The sequence below is a fragment of the Vombatus ursinus genome, unplaced genomic scaffold (assembly GCF_900497805.2).
Source record: "Vombatus ursinus unplaced genomic scaffold, bare-nosed wombat genome assembly UNPS02014818.1, whole genome shotgun sequence".
NCBI classification, from domain to species: domain Eukaryota; kingdom Metazoa; phylum Chordata; class Mammalia; order Diprotodontia; family Vombatidae; genus Vombatus; species Vombatus ursinus.
Genome location: NW_020954596.1, coordinates 54,895,954 through 54,916,937, shown reverse-complemented (window position 1 = coordinate 54,916,937; position 20,984 = coordinate 54,895,954). Strand labels below are relative to the sequence as shown.

The 20,984-nt window shown below is 33.7% G+C and overlaps 1 protein-coding gene across 1 annotated transcript in view; it reads left to right on the top strand.

Annotated features, from left to right (window-relative positions):
• Positions 1–20,984, top strand: part of GABRA2 (gamma-aminobutyric acid type A receptor alpha2 subunit) — a 125,381-nt gene that overhangs the window by 67,968 nt on the left and 36,429 nt on the right. The window contains exons 4-6 of the mRNA XM_027836354.1: positions 948–1,015; positions 17,329–17,549; positions 20,091–20,173. Of these exons, the coding sequence (XP_027692155.1) occupies positions 948–1,015; positions 17,329–17,549; positions 20,091–20,173 (372 nt within the window). The remainder of the gene's footprint in view (positions 1–947; positions 1,016–17,328; positions 17,550–20,090; positions 20,174–20,984) is intronic.

The following is a 20,984-nucleotide window of genomic DNA, read 5'->3' as shown; positions in this document are numbered from 1 at the left end:
GGATGGGCCTACTAGGGTCATCTTTCTGAATGTGGTACAGAGGAGGTATGTGAGAATTAGAGAAAAATACAAGAAAAGACCCCCCCCAAAAAAATACTTTTAAAACCTCTGAAATTTAAATTCCCAATAGGATATTAATTTGCCATCATTTATTTGACTTCTTCTAAGAGTGAGCACAAGAATATTGTTTATAATTTGAGAAGCCTTTTCAAAGGCATCTCAGTTATCAGTTAAGGATAATAAGAATTCAATTTTTAAAATGCATTCTTGCTCAAAGGACAATTTGTGATAGAAGAAATGTTCTCCAATTAGTATAGATTGTTTGCTTTTGTGTATGGCATATAATTAAAAAACAAACCTTTTCCTAGTAGAACGAATTATATTTGTTTATAATGATTAATAATTCATTTTTAGACATCAAGGAGGAACAATACTTATTTTAACTTACAAAGCTAGGTCCTTATCCTTAGGAAATATTTCAGTTTGAAATAGTTTTTAATCTAAATATCAAATATCCGCACTTTTGAACAGTAAGTGTGTTTTATTTTTAGCAATGTTGGTGACTGTATTGTAAGCTTTTCCTAGGATGGTTTCTGAAGAAGCTATTTATTATGGAGAAACATATTTGAAACAGACTGCACTTAATAGCTATGATCTGCAACAGAGTGTAATAAAGCTGCTATAAAAACATTTTATATTTAGAATTGAGATAGCCTCCTATTAAAAATCCAACCATAATGGTTATTTTTATGGGTTTGTTCCTTTTGAAAGCAAAGAAAGAATTTGTTATGTGTGCATATGTATACACATACGTGTGTGTAAAGATTTACATAAATATGATTACCATGACACAACTTTCTAAACAAATCATACACAAAATTCCCTTATATTATACAGTTATAATTTTATTATTAATATTAAGCCATTCTTTTTTTAAATTAAATCAGACAGCATTACTGAAGTCTTCACTAATATCTACGTGACCAGTTTTGGACCTGTCTCAGACACAGATATGGTAAGTCCTTTATTAAAAAAATATTTTGATTGAACTATTTAATTATATCTCTTTTAAATTTTTTTTTGTTTTGATGAAAGTACAAGGATCTATTATTTTTCAGGCCAAATGAAAAATAGCTTGTCAGCACACATACTATTTGCTAATTTGGCTTTCTATAAACACTGTTTACACCCTTCACTTTACCTTTATCTCAAGTTGGTGTCTCAACATTTTTTGCTGTTGATTGTAGGGATACTCTCCAGATTTGGATTTTCTGCTTAGCTATCACTGAGTAATCCCTATTTAGTTTCATAGGTTTGGCTGTCCACAAAGTCCATACCACTTGCCTAAAGTTTTTAGCTATCCATAGATCTGGTTCCTACTTTTTCTTGCTTTATCACCTTCTTCTTCTTTAGGGAAAATGAATTGGACAAAACAATACCACAGACTGTACATACTGTTGACCCAAACTTTAAGTTGCTTGTGTTATGGTGAAGATTTTTTCCATCAAGTTTCACATGAAAGATGTGCATCTTTCTTAGTCTTTTATTGTCTTAATTATAACCCTACCCCTTTCTATTGCAACTTATTTATAGTTTTAAAGCTGTTTTGTAGAAGGCTGTCTTCAGAAAGATACAATTCATTTATTTAGAATTTGCTGCCCAACCTTATCTACACAAATTTCATATTGAAATATCCGCTTGTCATTATTTAGACATGAATACAGTGCTATGTCTTGGTTAAGATGTAACCTCAGTTCAAAAAACAAACAAAAAAAATCAGCAATTACATTTATCCTTCTCTCCTGACTAATTACTATAGCAATATCCATGGATATTGTAATGAATTTACATGTCTCTAAATTTCTCAAGGATAGATTGTGACTGTAATGTTTAAAAGTTGCAAGGAATCTAGGACTGAGAGATAAGTGTGAGACTTTAGGAGGGGGTATAATCCATTTTTATCTGCTTTCTAACTACTTGCAACTCCAAGGAACAAGATGACCCCAAACCAGGTACCCTCTGGAGTCCCTGCCTCCTACCTTCCTGCCTCCTTTTGTGTGATGTCTTTCCTCAGTAGACTGTAAGCTCCTTGAAGCCAGAGGACTGTCTTTCTTTTTATTAATTACATCCTCAGCACTTAAAACAATGCCTGGCACATGATACGCACTTAAATTTTTATGAAATTGGACCAGGACAAAGAATATCAAGCCTGCCTCCTATGACTCACACAAACTCACAAGTTGATGGAACTTGGGTGCTTGCAGTGATGACAGCTATCCAGTTTTCCAATTTCTGGATAAGTACTTCTGAAGAATTGATGATATTACTTATTTAAACAAAATTACAAAATGTTTATTATGTTTGGTCACATTTGAAAAAATCTAGATTCATGATTTCATTGATCTACAGAGTTCCCATTATGAGAAGTCATTCCATGGATGTAAAATGGAAAATCATTTATGGTTTGTAGTTTGGATTCCTAGGAATTTAAATAATTTGTCCATAGTCATATAGATAGTATAATTTCAGGGCAAAACTTGAACACAGATCTTATTCATTCTAAGACAACCTTTTACTATGTCTCACTTCTTGTTATATGAAGATGGATTTAACATACTTATATAAATGTTCCTTTAAAGAAAGAGGTTAACTCAAGGAGTTGGAAACATAGAAACAAGTCAACAAGAATTTATTAAATACTTGCTCTGTGCCAGCAACTGTGCTAAGAACTGGGGATATAAAGGAAAGCAAAAACAATATCTGCCCTCGAGGAGATCACACTCAAATTGAGGAGATAATTTGCAAATAGCTATGTATATACAAGATATGTGCAGGGTAAAATTGAAGTTATCTCAGAAGGAAGACAATATGGTATTAGTTGGAAGAAATAGTAAAGTTTTCTTTTTGAAGGTTGAATTTGAGCTGGGTTTTAAAGGAAGCCAGGTAGTCCAGGAAGTAAAGGTGACAAAAGAGTGAATCCCAGATATGGGAGGCAGCTCATTTTGGTGTCAAGTGAGGTTTGAGGAAAAGTAAGAAGGTCAATATAGCCAAAGGCTTTAAAAGGCAAACAATAGATTTTATTTTTGATCCTGGACAAAATAGGGAATAAGGGAATGATATGATCAGGCCTCAGAAAGATCATTTTGCCATCTTACTGGAGGATGGGCTGGAGTGGGGAGATACTTGAGACAGAGAACAACTGGGATGGGTGAGGGATGCCACAGTAAGTTGTAGCAAGGATAAAAAAGGTTTGGAAAAGTCACTATGGTGAATGAGATAATGAATAGATTACAGAGTTATAAAAGCATTACTTTGGCACAGTGAGGACTCAGTTGAGATTATGTAACATAAATCTCTCTTAGTCAGCATTGTTTTATGAGTTTTCTCCAATAGTTCAGCTTCATATGAATAAGAGCAAAGGCAGCAGGTAGTGGTAATAATCCAAGTTTGGGGTTTGGTAAGGTATAATTGGTGGTAGGATAAGTGGGTAAGTGACTCTTAGCATAGAGGACAGAGGGTAGAGTTAGAAAAAAAGCTATAAGAATTAGTTCTGGAGTTACTGAAGCATCCTCTACTTGGGAAACAAAATCTGAGGAGAGGGATATATTGACATATTTAGTTATTACTTGGGATAATTTTGCATAAACCAATTAAGGTGATCTAATTTTTTTCCATCATAGACAGATAGAATTATGTCTGTACTAAGGGAGTAAACAAATATACTTCAGAGCAGAATTGTTTTAGTGTTTTCCATACTGAAGATCCATGAGACAACAATTCAGTTAATTAGAGTCTATTTGAAGGTGTTAGATGACATTAAAAAAGAAGTGAAGTAAATGACAAGCCTAAGCGTTTCATACCCACCACAAGTTGCTGGGCTCCACCTCTATCTCTCATTCCAAAATGGGCCAACAAAATTAGAACCAGAATGGATTGTAGAAATTTAAATTTAGTAAGCTAATTTAATATGTATCCTATGCCGGATTTGGCCCATTGTTAGGACAGTAAGGAATTGCTAAAGTCATCTCAACTATTGATTTAAGGAAAGGTTTTGGACAAATGGCCTTAGATGAAAAATCCAAGCTTCAAATAACTTTGGTAATATTAGATTATGTGTTCAGTGTATCTTACCCTTTGGACCAAGGAATTTATTTACCTCTTTCCTCAGGCTGATTAATGGTTCACTCAGTGAACTAGGGACATTTTCCAGATTGCCGAGCAAATGGAGATACATTTAGCTATTGCGTAACAGGGCATTTGCAACATTGTGCACGGCCTATAAGGATGTTCTTGGAAAATGGGAATTTCTTTACACTCTTTCTGTATTCTTTCACTGAAATCTACTGCCTGGTTCTCCCCAGAGGACCTTGGATTCCTAGACATGCTTTGCAGTTCTAAGTGCCCCTTCTCTTATGTGCTGATGGAACAGGAGGTCAGAAGGGAAAAGGAACACTCACCATTGCCACTTTTTGACTGTCCTTTTATCATTAACACTTAGCAACCTCTATTTCTTTGACAAGTCTGGCTGTCTTCAGTACTAGTTTAAATTCTTATTGTAGTCATCCTATCACCTCCAGGACATTATTCTTTCTTATTTAAAGAGTTCAGTATCTAGGTTACAGACTTTCTCTCGACTCCAACCCTTTCCTTTACACCAAGCAACATCAAAACACATTATTGTCCGCTTAAATGCCCCAACCTACCAGTTCTGGAACAACCTCAACAACTGTGAATTTCATCTTCATTTTCCTTCATGCTCATGCAGGGATGAAGAAACCATGATCTTAAGACCATTCAAGACTTTTCATATTCATAATCAAGAACCCTGGAATTCTTCCTTCTCACCATAGACTCCTAGCCTTCAAGTTATTATGTGAAACCTCTTTCTCTGTTTCACAGTCAAGCTCCTTTAAAGGAGCTTATTCATTGCCTACATTTCTTCACCTTCCACTCTTTTCTTAGCTCTTGTAATTGGTAACCTCTCATCTAAACTGTTTTTTTTTCAGGGTCACCAGTGATCCCAAATGGTAAATCTCATGGTGTTAACTCATCTCTCATTTTTTTCACCTTCTCAGTTTTTGACACCCTTTCCCATATCTTTCTTGGTGCTCTTTCCTCCCTTAGTTTCTGTGACATTGTGCCTTTTTGATTCTCAGTATTTTTTGCTGAATAATAATTAACCACCCAAGGCTCTGTCTTTGACCCCCTTCTCAGCTCTCAATTACACTCTATCCTTTAGAGAGCTCACCAACTTCCATGGCTGCGATTATTATCTCTTTACAGATTATTCCCAGATCTACATATCTAGTTCTAAAGATTCCTTCACCTGCCCAAACTCCAATCCAGTACTATCAACTACATGCTTGGCATGAGCCTCTGAATATCTTTTATGTAACAGTGTGCAGATAAATGTTTAACAACTGACTCCAGAAAAAGAAAATGTACCTAGGAAACATGTTCAAGTTTAATCTGCATTATTACCATTTTCTCCATCACCTTTTTAAGTCTAAAAAAATCAACAAAATAAGAAATCAATCCCTGATTTGTAGTGCTTGCTAATATTGGGAGTATAAATGCTCACACTGAAAATTTAACAATTAGCTGAACAATTTGAGCTGGCTCCAGCACAGTTCTGGTGTGTGTGTACCCTCAAACCTTATATCTCTTGCAACCATCTCCAATTTGTTAACAATATTATTAATAGTAATACTTAATAATTATTTATTTCCTAGGAAAGACAATTCTATTGCCATCATTTCCTATCTCCTCCCTTATTATTTATGTACATAAAGATAGATAAATAGATGGATTAGATTAGAGTTTTCTCCATTATTAGGAAGAGCTAGAAGATTATTTTTATTGAAAAAGAAAGTGTATTAAGATGAGTCATATGAAATAAGTTGGTAATATGAGTAATATGAAGAAAATTATGTGGGAGCTTGACCCTGAAGGGCTTTAAATATTAGCTGAAAATCAAACGCACATAGCTGAATATAGCTATATAATCTATATCTATTATAATTGTATATTACATATACACAATTATCCCAAATATGAATAATGTATATGTGCAATATATATATATAATCTGTATATTATTTATTATATTAATAGTATGCATTATACATAATTCATAGTATACAACACTATATAATATATTGGGTATTATATAAGTATATTTCATTCATTTAGGTGTACATATATGTACATCTTATATGCAACATATTTACTTATGTGAACATAATATAGAGCTACACGTGCATGTGTTTATGTATACACATATATAGATGTATGTGTATATATACATACACATACATATGTTCATTGCATACACAAACACAAATGTGTATGTTGTGTATTTGGCCATTAACTTCAAATTTAAATCCCTTCACAATCTGGCTCCTAAATACTTACTTAAATTTAATTCATATTACTTACCTTCATATGCTCTCTGTTTCAAAGTGTTCCAATAGATCTTCCTAGTAGAGAAAATTCTATCTCTTGCCTATGTGGCTTTGCAAAAAGGCAAACAACAAAAATGTTGAATTCCACAATGACAGTACAACTAGCATTTATATAGTGATTGAAGGTTAGCAAAATGCTCTATATGTATTATCTCCTTTGATCCTCACAGCAACTATCAGAAGTAGGTGCTATTATCCTCATTTTATAAATGAGGAAACTAAGGCAGAGAGGTTAAGTGACTTGCCCAGGATCACATAGTTAGCATCAGAGGCAAGATTAGAACTCAGGTGTTCCTGACTCTACCTTTAGCACTGTATCTCCAGAGCTCCATTACTCCTCCACAAGTCTGTCTGGATGCACAACTACTTCATTTGTATTAGGGAATCTCAAGATGCCTTCAAAGTACAAATTATTTGTCTCTTCTGATGCAAGGCTTTGCCTGACACCAACAGGCATTTATTAGCTTTCTGTCCCTCTTGAAATGACTTTGTATATACATTCTATTTGCTGTTTGTCCTTCATTCTTAAAAAGGACCGATATTCTATTTACTTACTTGTGTACATCTTGTGTATATCCCTGAATTAGAATGTAAATACTTTAAGGATAAATACTATTTTATTTTTGACTTTGCATATCTGGTGCCCAGCAGGGTCTTGCTTATAATTGGCATGTAATGTGTGTTTGTTGAATTGAACAATATTAAAATGTATGGGACCTACATAAGGTTGACTATATAAGACTCTTGTGTAATAGACTAAACAAAAACTATCAGAGCCTAGCAATTTCACAATCCTAAGGAAGCAGTCATTGAGCAAATTGATAATATGTTGTAGAGATGTCCCTTATTTAGGAGCTTAATTAATTAATAGGACTTAAAATGGAAAAGTAAATCAGATAGACAACTGCACCTGAGAATTTCAAGAAGCTTTTGAAATATTGAAATTGGATTTAATTTTTCAAGCTATTTTGAAGGCTTCTGACTATTCAAAACTACTTATAATTATAACTCATAAGGCTAATGTGGGAATGAGTGTGATTTGTAACAAGAACACAGATAAGGTGAACCATTCCGCAACTTGTAACCCTAGAAAACTAATGGTTGGGGAAAAATTAATTTTTATCAAATGCAGAAGAGATACCTGGTAATTTCTTAGGCTTTGAATAAGCACAAGTCATTTCAATTTTGTATGGGGATTTACTTCATGTATTGATCATCAAACTCTGATGTGGATAAAAACTATGGATCTTCAATAGCAAGTTTCAGAGAGAGTTTTGTAGGAGAAAATTTACTACTTACATGAGAATGTGCATCCTTTTGTGAGTTGAATATTTATTGACAAACCAGCCTTATTATAAGGGAAGGATGAATATAGATCATCTTGTTGACTTACTCAAACTAAATAGTCACCATAGCCTGAATTCCTATTGGCGGAGACATCCACTTTAAGAATTTACCAGGAGATATAAGAAAAATCCACTGGATAACTTGATTCAAAAGCTGTTTTGTTATATTCAGGTTTGCTTAGAATATTGAGGGGAAGGGGAGGTTTGATTTTTTTAATGGCAACTACAGATTATAGAATACAGAGGGAATATCATTAATCTGGTACTGAAGTTAAAATGGAATGTGGAAGGATAGAAAGGCCATTTGTAGAAACCAAGGCTGTATTGGTGTGATATATTCATGTTTATTTCAGAAGAAGGAAAATTATTGCTTCATTTACAAAGAGGCTGTTGTTATTCCACTTTCAAAGAAACATGCACATTGAGTTCTTCTGTCCCATAATGGGAATGATTTCTCACTGAGTCATCATATTCTCCCAGTTCTGTACTGGAGATCATTGGCATGCATGTGAAAAATAGTTGACCAGGGTCAAATGTGAAGTTATTGTCTATGGAGCTGAGTGAAGACAGCTGGTCTTTATGGGAATGGAATTCACAACTTTGGCCAACTTAGCACTTTGCATTATTTTAATGTATTAAAAGGTAAAATTTTTGTTTTGGCTTTCTGTCATTTCTTCATCTTGTCCTTTTCACCTATGGTAATCTTGTCATTTTGTCTGACAAGATGTTTGGGAGCAATGGGACTTTTTAAACAACTCATCTAGAATTCATAAGCTTGTTTCCTTATTCTTTGAAAGAGGATCTCAGTGAAAGGTGAAAGGTTGTCTAAAAGTTGATAAGATACAGGGAATTTTTGAGTGGAAGAGAAGATGTAGCATGTTTTGAAGGGAGCAGAAGGTTATAGTGATCATGAAATCAGTTTGGGGTAGTGGATACTTATGGAAAAGATATTTAGGGGCTTTTATAAGGAGATAAATACGGTCAAAATGACAGCCAAAGTGAATGATTGTGCATCTGGAACAACAAGGCACTTAATATCAATAAAATGAAAATAGAAAAATCAGTAATGAAAAGGTTAAAGGTTTTATATTATGCCTAAGAAGAAAAATTAAATTTGGTTTTTGTTATATACACATAAGGTAACTTTTTTTAAAAGGTGTAGGGAAATTAAAGGGGTATTTAAATGCATCAACTGTTAGAGCCACAAAGGACCTTAGACATTTTCTCCTTCAAATACCCACTTGACAGATGAAGAGAAGTGAAAGGACTTGTCCATGAAGACATAGCTAACAGGTGGCACAGCCAACACTGAAATTATGTCCTTAAACTCCCAGGTCACAGATCTTTCCACCATTTTATGCCGAGTTTTCAAAAGGAATTGTCTCTTTATCAGTAAAATACAGAGGTTAGGCAGATGCTCCCTGAAGTCCCTTCTACCTCTGAGTCAATGACTATATGAGATGCTGTGCTAATGTCACTAAAATGCAATTTTGCAGGACAAAGAATTATCATTGAAATAAAGTATAGAACAAAGCAGATTGCCCTTGTATCAGATTCATCCTTGCACTCTCATTTTGTGCAGCATATACAGTTAGAAGCATGACCTAAACTGCCAAGTATTCCTGTTCAGGTTAGTGATGAACATTCATAATGACATTAGCCTAAGAGGAAAAAGTAGCATAGCAAAGACAATTGGGAACAATGAAACATACACACACACACACACACACACACACGCATTGTTATCTGAAAATCATTAGCCACTCTAATTGTCCAAGGCAAGTTGTAGGACTAAATTATAATTAAAGATTCTAATTATAATGTCTGCAATTAAGTTAAAATCTTTTATTTCAACATTTAAAAATTCATGAGTAAGAAGGTAATTAAACTTTGGAATGTGCTATGCTGACAAGATGACAAAGTTTGTGGTGGGTGTGTGCATTTAAGCAATTTAAAATGCTTTCATTTTCCCTTCTGCATTTGGAGTGTCTATTCCTAGAGTAAGAAAGAAGTTATTTGCTTTAATTATACACACACACACATGCATGACATACACATATGATGTGTATTATATAGGTATGTATATACATTTACCAACATTCATGTATGTATGTGTGTTTGTGTTTAAAATTTTCAGTTGAATTAAGCATAACTACCCGTCATCATACTTGGCATAATGCTGCAGAACAGCATCCCTAATCTAGGGGCAGTCAGGATGTTGAAATAATTACTTGACTTTGAGTAATGAAAGCATAGGAAGAAACCTGTACTTCCTAATGTAGAGCAGTTTAACCATCATTCTGAAAGTTCGTGCTAGTCATGCTAGTATAAGGTCATGCTAGCCTAAGTAGACAAGTAATATTAGAGCTTGGATTCTTTCTCTCTATCAATCAATAACCATTTATTAATCACTGGCTGTGTTCCAGACACTATGGAGTGAGAGAATCAGAGCACATGTGTTGCCTATTAGTCTAAATCATTGTTCCTGTGTTTGCATTCATGTGCATGTATGGAAAATTCTTTCATTCACTGAAGATCACCAATTTGTATGCAGTTTGTAATCCTAGAGAGTAACCTGTTACATTGAAAGGTGACTTGAACAAGCATATATGTGTCTATGTTTATTATGATGTATATACATTTGGATTTTCATGTATTATATAGTCTAGTATATATCCATCTGTATCTATCTGTATTGTTTAATGGATCTGTGATTCCATTGGTGGGTCCACTTCTTTATAAATGCATAGCCCCTCACTTCCCCCCAGGTTCTCATCTTGTACCATTTTTGCCCATGTTTTCTGATAAATTGTTGATGACTTACCTAATATGCTGTCTGCTTTCACTCTTTTCACCTTCTCATTTCATGCTCAGCCACCTCTTTTTCTAATGATATGTATCCTCAATGTTATCTTTTGTGCCACTCCTCCCATAAAAGCTTCCTCTGTTGCATCTCCATCAGAGAGTAGAACTAGCGGTGTCAACTAGAGTGGTATCAGGATGTTGTTGACATTTTTTGCATGTATGTGGATTTGCATAAATACTGGAGCTGTCCATGTCTTCCATAATTTAGCTATTTATTTAAATATTTCCAGAAACAGTGATATAATTCATGTGGATATTTCCACCAAACCAATGTAGTTTGAGTAGTCTCCATTCACCTTAGTAAAATTACTGTGCATCATCATCATTGTCATTAAACATCAACAACCTACCCCCAAACCCCAATCATCACTTCTCTGGGTATGAGAGCCTTTGAATTTTATTTCACTAATCTTGTTATGTAGACACACAGTCCATCTTAGGACGTATGTTAGAATCCTTTGTAGAAGCTTCCAGAGATCATATATGATTGGCATATAACTGTTGAGGACCAAGATCACTTCTGTACCACATTAACACATTGGAATAAAATTTTTGTAGAGGACCAAAGTTTTGCGGTAAATATAAAGACCTGCTGGATTGATTTATAGAGAAGTTTTGAGTCTTATCCTTCCACATCTGTGTAAAAAATAGTTCTGCTACATTTTCATATTGCTACTTAATTACTCTTATAATTTTCATTGAGGGGAGTTTAGAGGTATACACTTTTTGTACTTAAACTAAAAAAAAATTAAGGAAAGGAAACAGTAATTTCCTTTCTTAGCACATGGCCCACACTCACTTTCTCACTAGGATGGTAGGGCACAATTAACAATGCTTTAAAAAACAACATGCAAGCTTCTTATTTTTCTGTTTTCAGCCTTTGTGAAGCAATTGCCACTTACACTTTTTCTACTGAAAAACTTAACAAACAAGTTACCTTTAAAAATTATTTCAATGAAAAGAATTTAAGCCATATCTCAGTTTTGTAAGAGGCCTCAGTGACCAGAACAACAACGCTTAACAAAATACCGATGACCTTAAATGTTCTAGTACTGGTTTGAAGAAATAGGTGGAGAATCCCGGTACAACCAGAGGCATACAATTCCACTAGTTTTGTTTTCTTAATTGTTAGGGATGTTTCCTTTTTATCAAGCCAAGTTATTGTCTCAACAACTTTTATGCTTTGGGGTAAATTGAACAAGCCTAACTTTTCTTTCATTTGTTAGTCTTTCAAAAAGTTGAATACCCCTCTCCACCTTACATATTTTTTTTCTTCTCTAAGGTAAATTTCCTTACTTCTTTTAATCAATTCCTATGTAACGTAAGCTTAAAACCTTTTCCCATCCTAGATTACACTTGAACTGCCACATTCTAGTTTATGAATATATAGATGAATGAATGAATGAATGAATGAATGAATGAATGAATTATTTATCAAATGCTTACAATGGGTTAAACATCATGTTGAGTGTGAGGGACAAAAATATAAAAGCATAGACCTTGTTATCAAGGAACATTTGTTCTGACAGGGTAAGATGAACTATATGGGGGAGTTGTGGTAAGAGAAGTGTATCTTGTTTTTAAAATTTCCAGTGATGGTGAATACAGGCATAAGGAAGTAGATTGATATGCCCTTTGAAGGAACAATGACAGAGTCGGTTTGATTATGGATCAAGAAATGGACAAGGGGTGGGATAGGGAGTGTGTATACATGGAGGTAAGGTGATTGGAGAAAAGATACCTGGGGAGTATGACAAAGAGAAATATGGCTGAAGCCAGGCCTACATATAGTTGATATTTACTAATCAGGATTGTAAAGGCCAAGAGCAAGTGTTCAGGGGGTAATTGTGGTGGTAGTCAGATTTTGACAGGCTATTCAAATTTTGCTTTGACCAGGACAGGATATAGTCATATTATCAACTCTTGCATCCTAGACACTGCACCAGCTTTAATGATGTTTAAGATTGTATTAGCTTTCTTGGCTATTATAACATATTGTTGAATTATATTGAGCTTGTAGTCCACTAAAATCACTAGGATAATGGATGATTCATGGCCACATGGTATCACTAAAATAATACTGATATTAAAAGTATGTGTAAAATGATCAGGCTTTGGGAGAAATTTTACATCATATGAAGTCATTTCCCCCAGCAGGTTCCCATCATTTTCAACACAGCAACTATTTTCTTCTTGTTGGTAGTTAATAAATGTATTCAATTGAAAATGAGTCATCACAGAGATTATTTGAAAATTTAATTCATTTCTCAAATAGGCTGAATTTAAATTTATTTACAGGTGTCTGAAAAGTATTTAGTAAACATTAACAGAAGGACACACATATGTACACATATATGTGTGTATATGTGCATATATATTATGTATGTTTGTAAATATTAAACTGATATGTAAATACTAGCTATTTTATCTTTATTTCTATTTAATTGAGAGAGAGACCCACTCATTGGATTGTCCATCCAGATTTATATTATAATCAAAGTAGATTCTTTTTTTCATCCAAATGGTTTCTCTTGTATGGATAGCTATGCCTTCTAAGTAGAAGATAATAGAAAACTACAAATTTTATTTCTTTTTTGTGTTGTCAAAATTTTACCATATCATTACTACATTAGCAACTTTGAAATTGTATAGATAAAACTATTATTTTGGTAAATTTATGACTCATACACAAACAATTACCTGAAAATGCAAAAGTTATCACCTTGGTCACGAAGACACACATGTAAATGCAAATGTTTTTAACAAACTCAGATCTGGCTTTTCATAGTTACACACAGGGAGACTTTTCCTATGCTTAGTGATTGGCATTATCTAAAAAGGCTAGTTGGCATTTGCAAAGATGCCTCAGCTTCTTGGTTAATGACAAAGAGTTGCAATAACAGAATTGGCATTTTCCAAGTCATTTTTCTCCCAGTTTATGACAGAAAAGAAAATTCAGGAACACTTTTGATCAATATAAGAACCACAATTTACAACTACTTGGAGACGATCATTATGAAATTTTATTTTTAAAGCTTTTGATAAAGAAGAGATTGATTCGTTTTTACAATTTTTGGAAAAATCATATTGTTAATGTTTATTGATGTATCTCTCCCAAAGTTATAACATGAACAAAGAGGCCTATTTTCCAATCAATATAAACTCACTATTTGGTAGCTGTGTTTCCATAGGAAATCAATATGATTAAATAGCAGTCACTCAACAACTGAGATAATAGGATAATAGAGGTAGAGCTGGAAAGGAACCCAGGAGGCATCTGGTCCAACTACTTCCCTTTTCAGAGGAAGAACCCAAAGCCCCAGGATTTTGGGTAACTTTCTCAAGGTCCCACAGGTGGTAAGTACATATATGTTCTCATGATACTTGAATATTGGATCAGAGATGGGGGTAGGGGCTAAAACAGGTTAAGAAAGAAACAGAAATCATAGTGAGGGCTTTACTGAGCTTTTGTAGCACTATTTCAAGGTCAAAGATTTGTCATTTCCTAAGTGTTGTAGCTCTTTCTTCTGATGGATATTGCCACTTTATAAATTAGTAGTAAAGTCTGAGACTTGCATAAGACTCAGTTACTAAACTGGCTAACACATTTTCAGATGCCTGAACCTATAGTCAGCAAGTCCCAAGTTCAAATCCAGGCTCAGACACTTGAACTTTGTAAACCGGGTCAAGTCACTGAAACTTGCTTCATTTTCTTCAACTGCAAAATGGGGATCATAATAGCACCAAATAGTTATGAGGATAAAATTAAATATTTTAAATGTACTTTTCATGTCTTAAAAAGCTATATAATTGCTAACTATAATAATAATAATAATAATAGTAATGATAATAATCATATTTCTAGATCTCAGATTTCAATCCACACTTCCTTTGTTCCAAGTTTCATACTCTATGTGCTAAATAAAACTTTTTATATGAAAAACAGTTACATCATATTTACTTACAAAACCACTTTATTTATGTAAAGGGTCAATGAGGTGGGACAGTGAATAAAAACTTTCAAGTGCAACATTCTCCTCCATTTCAAAGGGATATTCCAGGGAGATAAGACAGTTGAGTCATGGCATCACAAGCAAAGCTGGACACTTTGTTTTAGTTACTGAACTTAAAGTTTAAGTTCTTGAACCATTATAGCCCCTGTGTATTTTTAAAAAATTGATTCCTTTGTTGTTGTTATTGTCATTCATGTATTTTAGCCCCTGGGTACAAGCATAATTGCTAATGACTCAGAAGGGACAATGAACTTACATATCTTTGGGTTCTTATGATTATTCTACATTTAAAAAAAAGTTTTTGAACAAATAAGGACATCAGTGATTTTTTTTTCTTTTTTAGCTCTTGTAGATAAGAAAGAAAATGATAAGGGCCTCATTACCCAAACTTGTCAGAAAGGAATTTAATAGTTTGTACTCTAATCATGTAAGTACCTAGTTGACTCACCTACATGTCTGAACAGTTTCCTCATAAAATCTTTTGACAGCTGGATATAAAAATGTTAACATTAAAGAAGGACACCCACTGGCAATTGCATCTGTAGTGTTAGACAGTTGTTTGGGACACTAAGAGGTTGAAGGATTTGCTTAGGGGTGCATACAGCTAGATATGTCAGGTACAAAGCAGTTCATGAAGAAGGGTGTGGTTAGGAGGCAACCACAAAAAAAAAGGAGCTTCTGTACAGACTCCAGCAAAGCTAATTGCATGCATTGGCTTTCACTGTGTATGCTGCTTATTATCATAATCCAATTAGCATTAATGAGTACTTGTTACATGTATATTAAAAAGCAGATTGGGTAGTACTTAAATGGAATTAAGAAGATCTGGGTTCAAGTCACCCTACCAAAACACATGACTACGTGACTGGGCATGAGTTGTCTTTCATTGTAGTGCCCTCAAACAGATCTGTAAACCCATACCTTTGAAACCAGATATTGATCTTCATTGTCACTAGAAGTTTCCTCTTCTGGGAGATCCCTATAAAAATGAAATCACAGTTCTGGTCTTGCCACCATGCAAAAATTCACCTTAATACTAATACTAGTTTTATATTCTCACAAAGATTTCAATATTAAAAAAAGTCTCTTGTTTGCTGAGTGGTGCTTTATTTTGGTATTTGACAATTACTAGTGTGCTAAATAATCAAGAATGTAACTTTGGTCATTTTTGCTGCAAGTGCTATTTCTAAATGATTAAACTCAGGTGCTTAACATCTTTCAGAAAACGTCCTGCAGTACATCATCAAGGGCAGTGAAATAGAAACAGAAGATCAGCTTTATTCACAATTGCAAGTTGGACATCCTATGTTCACCCATCTGAAACTGATTTCTTTCCTCACAGAAAGCCGCTTCGATGGCTTTCCCTTATCATAGCCTGCAGATATGTTGATTCTAATTGAAATTTCTTCCCTTTTATTGCAAAAATTTTTGAAAAGAAACACAGAACAAATGTAATCTTATCCTTCCTGAGTGGTGGTGACTTTATCTCTTCTTTATGGATATCTTTCAAAACATTCAATTTGCCAACATGACCAATTCAATTTTTCCACCTTCAGATGATATCCTCATTGGTTTCTCTATATAGCACAGGTAGAATTAAATATGGTTTAGATATGGCATTGGAAAGTGATTTCAGAGATATTGACAATCAGTACCAACCAATATTTTAATTTGCATTTTTAAATGACAAAGTCTCAGTTGTGTGTGTAGCACTATTAAGTAGCTCCTTATCTTCCAAAGAAGCCCTACATTCAAATTACAGTTTCTCAGATTAAAAAAAAAAAAGAAACAAACTTCCATGAACTCAAAAGTACCTGATCCAATCAAGAAGACAACTTCATATTTAGTCAAAATCCTTCTATTGAGAACAAAAAGAAACACAAATAGTCTGCTTGGAGTGACATAGACACCAGGAAACAGATGATGATTCATGGGGACCTGACTCTGTTCTCATTAGTCAGATCTTTTTGTCTTTTGCTTCTGGGTAAACTGCTACCCACTCTTTATTAGGATTAGCTCAGGAAACAAAAAAGAAAGAAGTCAGATAGTTTTCTTTTTATTCCTGTGCCCCTTTAGATAAACTCTCCATGCTCTTCTGTTCCACAGGCTGTAGCGAAGTGCTATTCATCATAATTTTCTGTGAACCCAAGTGAAAGAGCCCAGTAATAAAACAATAGTTTTAGTTCTTCTTATAAACCCATAGAACTAAACACATAAGTAAATACCCAAAGCTGTTTTAAAAATGAACTTTTATTTTGTGAGAAATGTAAAAAAAAAAAATTCCCTTGTCTTTTATCACCCAAGTTTTGGATTTGAAAAAGAGGAAATGGATCTTGGAAAGTCAGTTCCATATTCATTCTCCAAAAGTCACAATACTAGGTGATATAAAAGGAGAAATTATTTCCATTATACTCAGATTACTTGAAGTATAGTGTTCTTATGACCAGAAATGGTCTATATTTATGGATTTATTATAAAGGGAAGATGGACTTTAAAATTATGTCAGTCATGGATTGATTTTCATGAAAATAACTGCCTATTTTCTTTTCTAGCATCTATTTTCATTAATTATGTAGTTCCTGTAGTCTTGAAGGGTGTGGGGGATCTATTTTCCTTCAGAATTATTTTTCCCTCCTACAGGAATACACAATAGATGTTTTCTTCCGTCAAAAATGGAAAGACGAAAGGTTGAAATTTAAAGGTCCCATGAACATCCTCCGACTGAATAACCTAATGGCCAGCAAAATCTGGACTCCTGACACTTTCTTTCACAATGGAAAGAAGTCTGTGGCTCATAACATGACAATGCCAAACAAGCTTCTACGCATTCAGGATGATGGCACTTTGCTATACACAATGAGGTAGATTTTCCCTCCTGTTTTTCTCTGTTGCATTTATTTGCTCAGAAATGAGCATACTAGATTATGAATCATTGCAGTCTCTCAGTTATTTGCATATTTGGACTGATTGTTATTCATGTTGTGTGATTAAAATGGTCAAGATATATTGCTAAGTTGTTAAGAAGCTAGAGTATGTAGTATGAGGGATAAATAGGACTAAAAAAAATGATGGAACCCATGACAGAAGTAAAGGAAAGGAGCAGAAGGTAAGTTAATAGTAATTTAAATAATGGTTATAATATTAATATTGCTGTGGTTTTCCAAGCTCTGTATTTGTTAATAACAATTCTAATATTACTTTAAAGTCCTTTGTGCATGCTATTAAATGTTTTCACATCTCAAGTCTATTAACTTATAAATTTAAGTTTTTAATCACAAGATATTTTACATCTTATTAGGATAGATTTCTGAATTGAAGCATTCATAATATACCTTTAATACATTTTCTCCATTAAAACAAGTAGAAATATATATTCTGTATGGATGTATACATCTTTCCTTGGAGTCAGGTTTTTTTTTTTAATTTTTGGTGGGGAGCAGAGGGCAGAGAAAGGATAATGAGGAAAATATTTCATTAGTACAGGCAGTTTTCCCTGTGGTAACTCCCTCTATCATACTACATATAATAAACCTTTGCAGAGTTCTATGTTTTGCCTCTCAGACCAATATTTATTTATCACCTAGCATTTGCTAGTTGATTAGAATTTCAAAATCAATGGGTAGATCATGACTGAATGCAGAGTAAAATCACACATTCATATAATTCAGGGGGCATTTTATGAAATATAATTTAGGAATGAATTGGTTACCACAATTTTCATATGTAATGAAATCACCGGCAGAGGTAAAAGTTTTAAAACTGCCACCCTCTTCCCCCCAAAGAAAATCTATTCTATTTTCCATAGATTTTTCCCCCCTGCAATTAACAGATATTATTTTCTGCTAATCTGAGGGAAATCAAAGTCAATGCTAGAAAACTGATGGTAAATCAAAGAAACAAGTTTATGGGAATTTGGTTTATTCTTGGAAATATTAATAGCTATAAGGAAATATGTTTTGATAGATATGAGCAGCAGGGCATGTTAAGTGGCGAACATATAACGTTATAGAGATAAATATATCTCTGCTGATATGCATCAGGTTGTATTCAAAAAAGATTTCAGTTGTGGAAAAAATAAATCCCAGAAGCATAAATAGATACCTTTGTTTACTTCTGTCTGTGATAACTAAATTCTTTAAGATTAGCCATGCCCAGTTATTGTTATTGAATAACAGTGAGGAGATGGTTATTCATTGAGACTGTTTCATCTTGCTTCCTATTTCTAGGACCTGGTTGAAGGATAAGAGTTCTTGTTGATGCTGCACTTTGATCAGATTTAGTTCAAGATAAAAAATGAGACTTAATTTTATGTTTAAATTAAATGAAGGAAAATAACTTTTCAGAATGTTGGGATCATATTTTAGGAATATATAAATTAAAATATTGGAGTTATGTAGACTTTCAATGCCAAAGATGAGAAAAGCCATGGTGGGGTGAAAAATTACACTTGACTTTGAATCCAAAGAAATGGACTTTTGTAGTAGCTCTGTCAATAACTGTGGGATCTTACTTTTCTAAACCTCTCTGTGTTTTTTTTTTTCATATGTAGAATGAGGAGATTGGACTACATGACTTCTAATCAATTTCCTGAATCTGTGAGATAGATATTCCATTGTCATTTTCATTTAGGACTAGTTTTCATCCATCCTGAGTAGAAAATATCAAGCAAAAGTTTGGATAATTTTATGATTAATAAAAAAGCCATATTGCTTTGTTCTATTAAGTTTCACTCAGCCCAATAGTGGATATTATACCTTAGATTAAAGACACAAAATCTAGTTTAAAATCTATTTATCTACTTAGATTTCTGCTTATTTTTTTAAATTCCAATAGTTTTAAGCTGTATGTGTTAGTGCAGATCTGGCCAACTGTTTTTTTTTTTTTTTTTACTTTTTGTTTTATAAACATTAGTAACTTTAAGTTTTATATATATATATATATAATTTTCTTTTAAAAATCATTCAGAATTATATGAGAAGAACAGTCCTTAGCAAAATCAGCATTTCTTTGTGCTTTTAAGCAAATAAATTGTGGCATTAATATGGGTAACCCCCACTCCAACACACACACACACACACACACACACACACCAGAAAAGAAAATCACTATTTTCAGCAACCTGAAATTATATTATCTTTCTGTCAATTTCAATGCATTTTTCCATCATGCCTGGTTTTGAGTCATCTGGTCAACTCTTCAATCTTTTGATGAGTAATGAGATAAGACTGATTAAGTATCACAGAAATGGAAACTATTAAGAACTTAATTTACTTTCTCATTACCTTAAGATAATGTTATAATCTCATCTTCTTTGTGGCTGAGAAGTTGATTAACTTAAGTGGAATTGCTTTATCTTGCTTTCCTGATTAACTTACACAGAAGACTTGTCTTTCAACTTTTAGGCTTACTGTGCAAGCTGAATGTCCAATGCACTTGGAAGACTTTCCAATGGATGCTCATTCATGTCCTTTGAAATTTGGCAGCTGTAAGTACATGGGTAAATGTACAGCTTCTACTTCACTGGGATTATGCATAATCAAACAGTGCTTATTTCTTTGCAGAGTCACCTTTGGATATCACAAATTACCCAACTATATCTGTAGCCATGTCTTTATTATCAGTCCATCAATCACAAGCATTTACTGAGCACTTTATGGATTTATTGCAATTTGTTGATCCACTGCTTAATTAAGTGCCCACTCTGTGCAAGACAGAATGATAGGCAAGACAAAATTGAAACAAATTCCTCCTCTCAAGGACCTCTTGTATTCTACTGAAGGGATAAAAGATGTAAAACATATGTATGTGGTTAATTGAGGAAGAAGGAGAGAGCCATAACAATTAAGATCACAAGGAAAAACTTCACACAGAGGCCTCTATCAGTATATTTTTTCTCCTGGGAGATAACATCAGAAGTAATTACAGGGGAAAAAATACTGCTATCTAGTTGTGTGATAGGCAGAAGGTTAGGAAAGTATTAAGGAAGGAAGCTAATGCAAAGAGTATTCTAAAAGGAGTTGGAAAACCTGTAATCTTGTACAAGTTTTTTTTTTAATAACACTTTGGGTTTCATTTAAATAGAAGAGGTTATGCTAGGTTATATCTAAATACTTTTCCAGCTTGAAATCCCTCTATAATCTTAGATTTAATCAATTTAACAAACATGTATTAAGCACCTACAATTTGCCAAGCACCTTGATACAAAGAAAAAAATGAAAAATAGTATCTAGCATCAGGGGGGTTATAATCTACTTATAGTATCATCATTTCCCACTTGACCACTTTCATAGATTTCA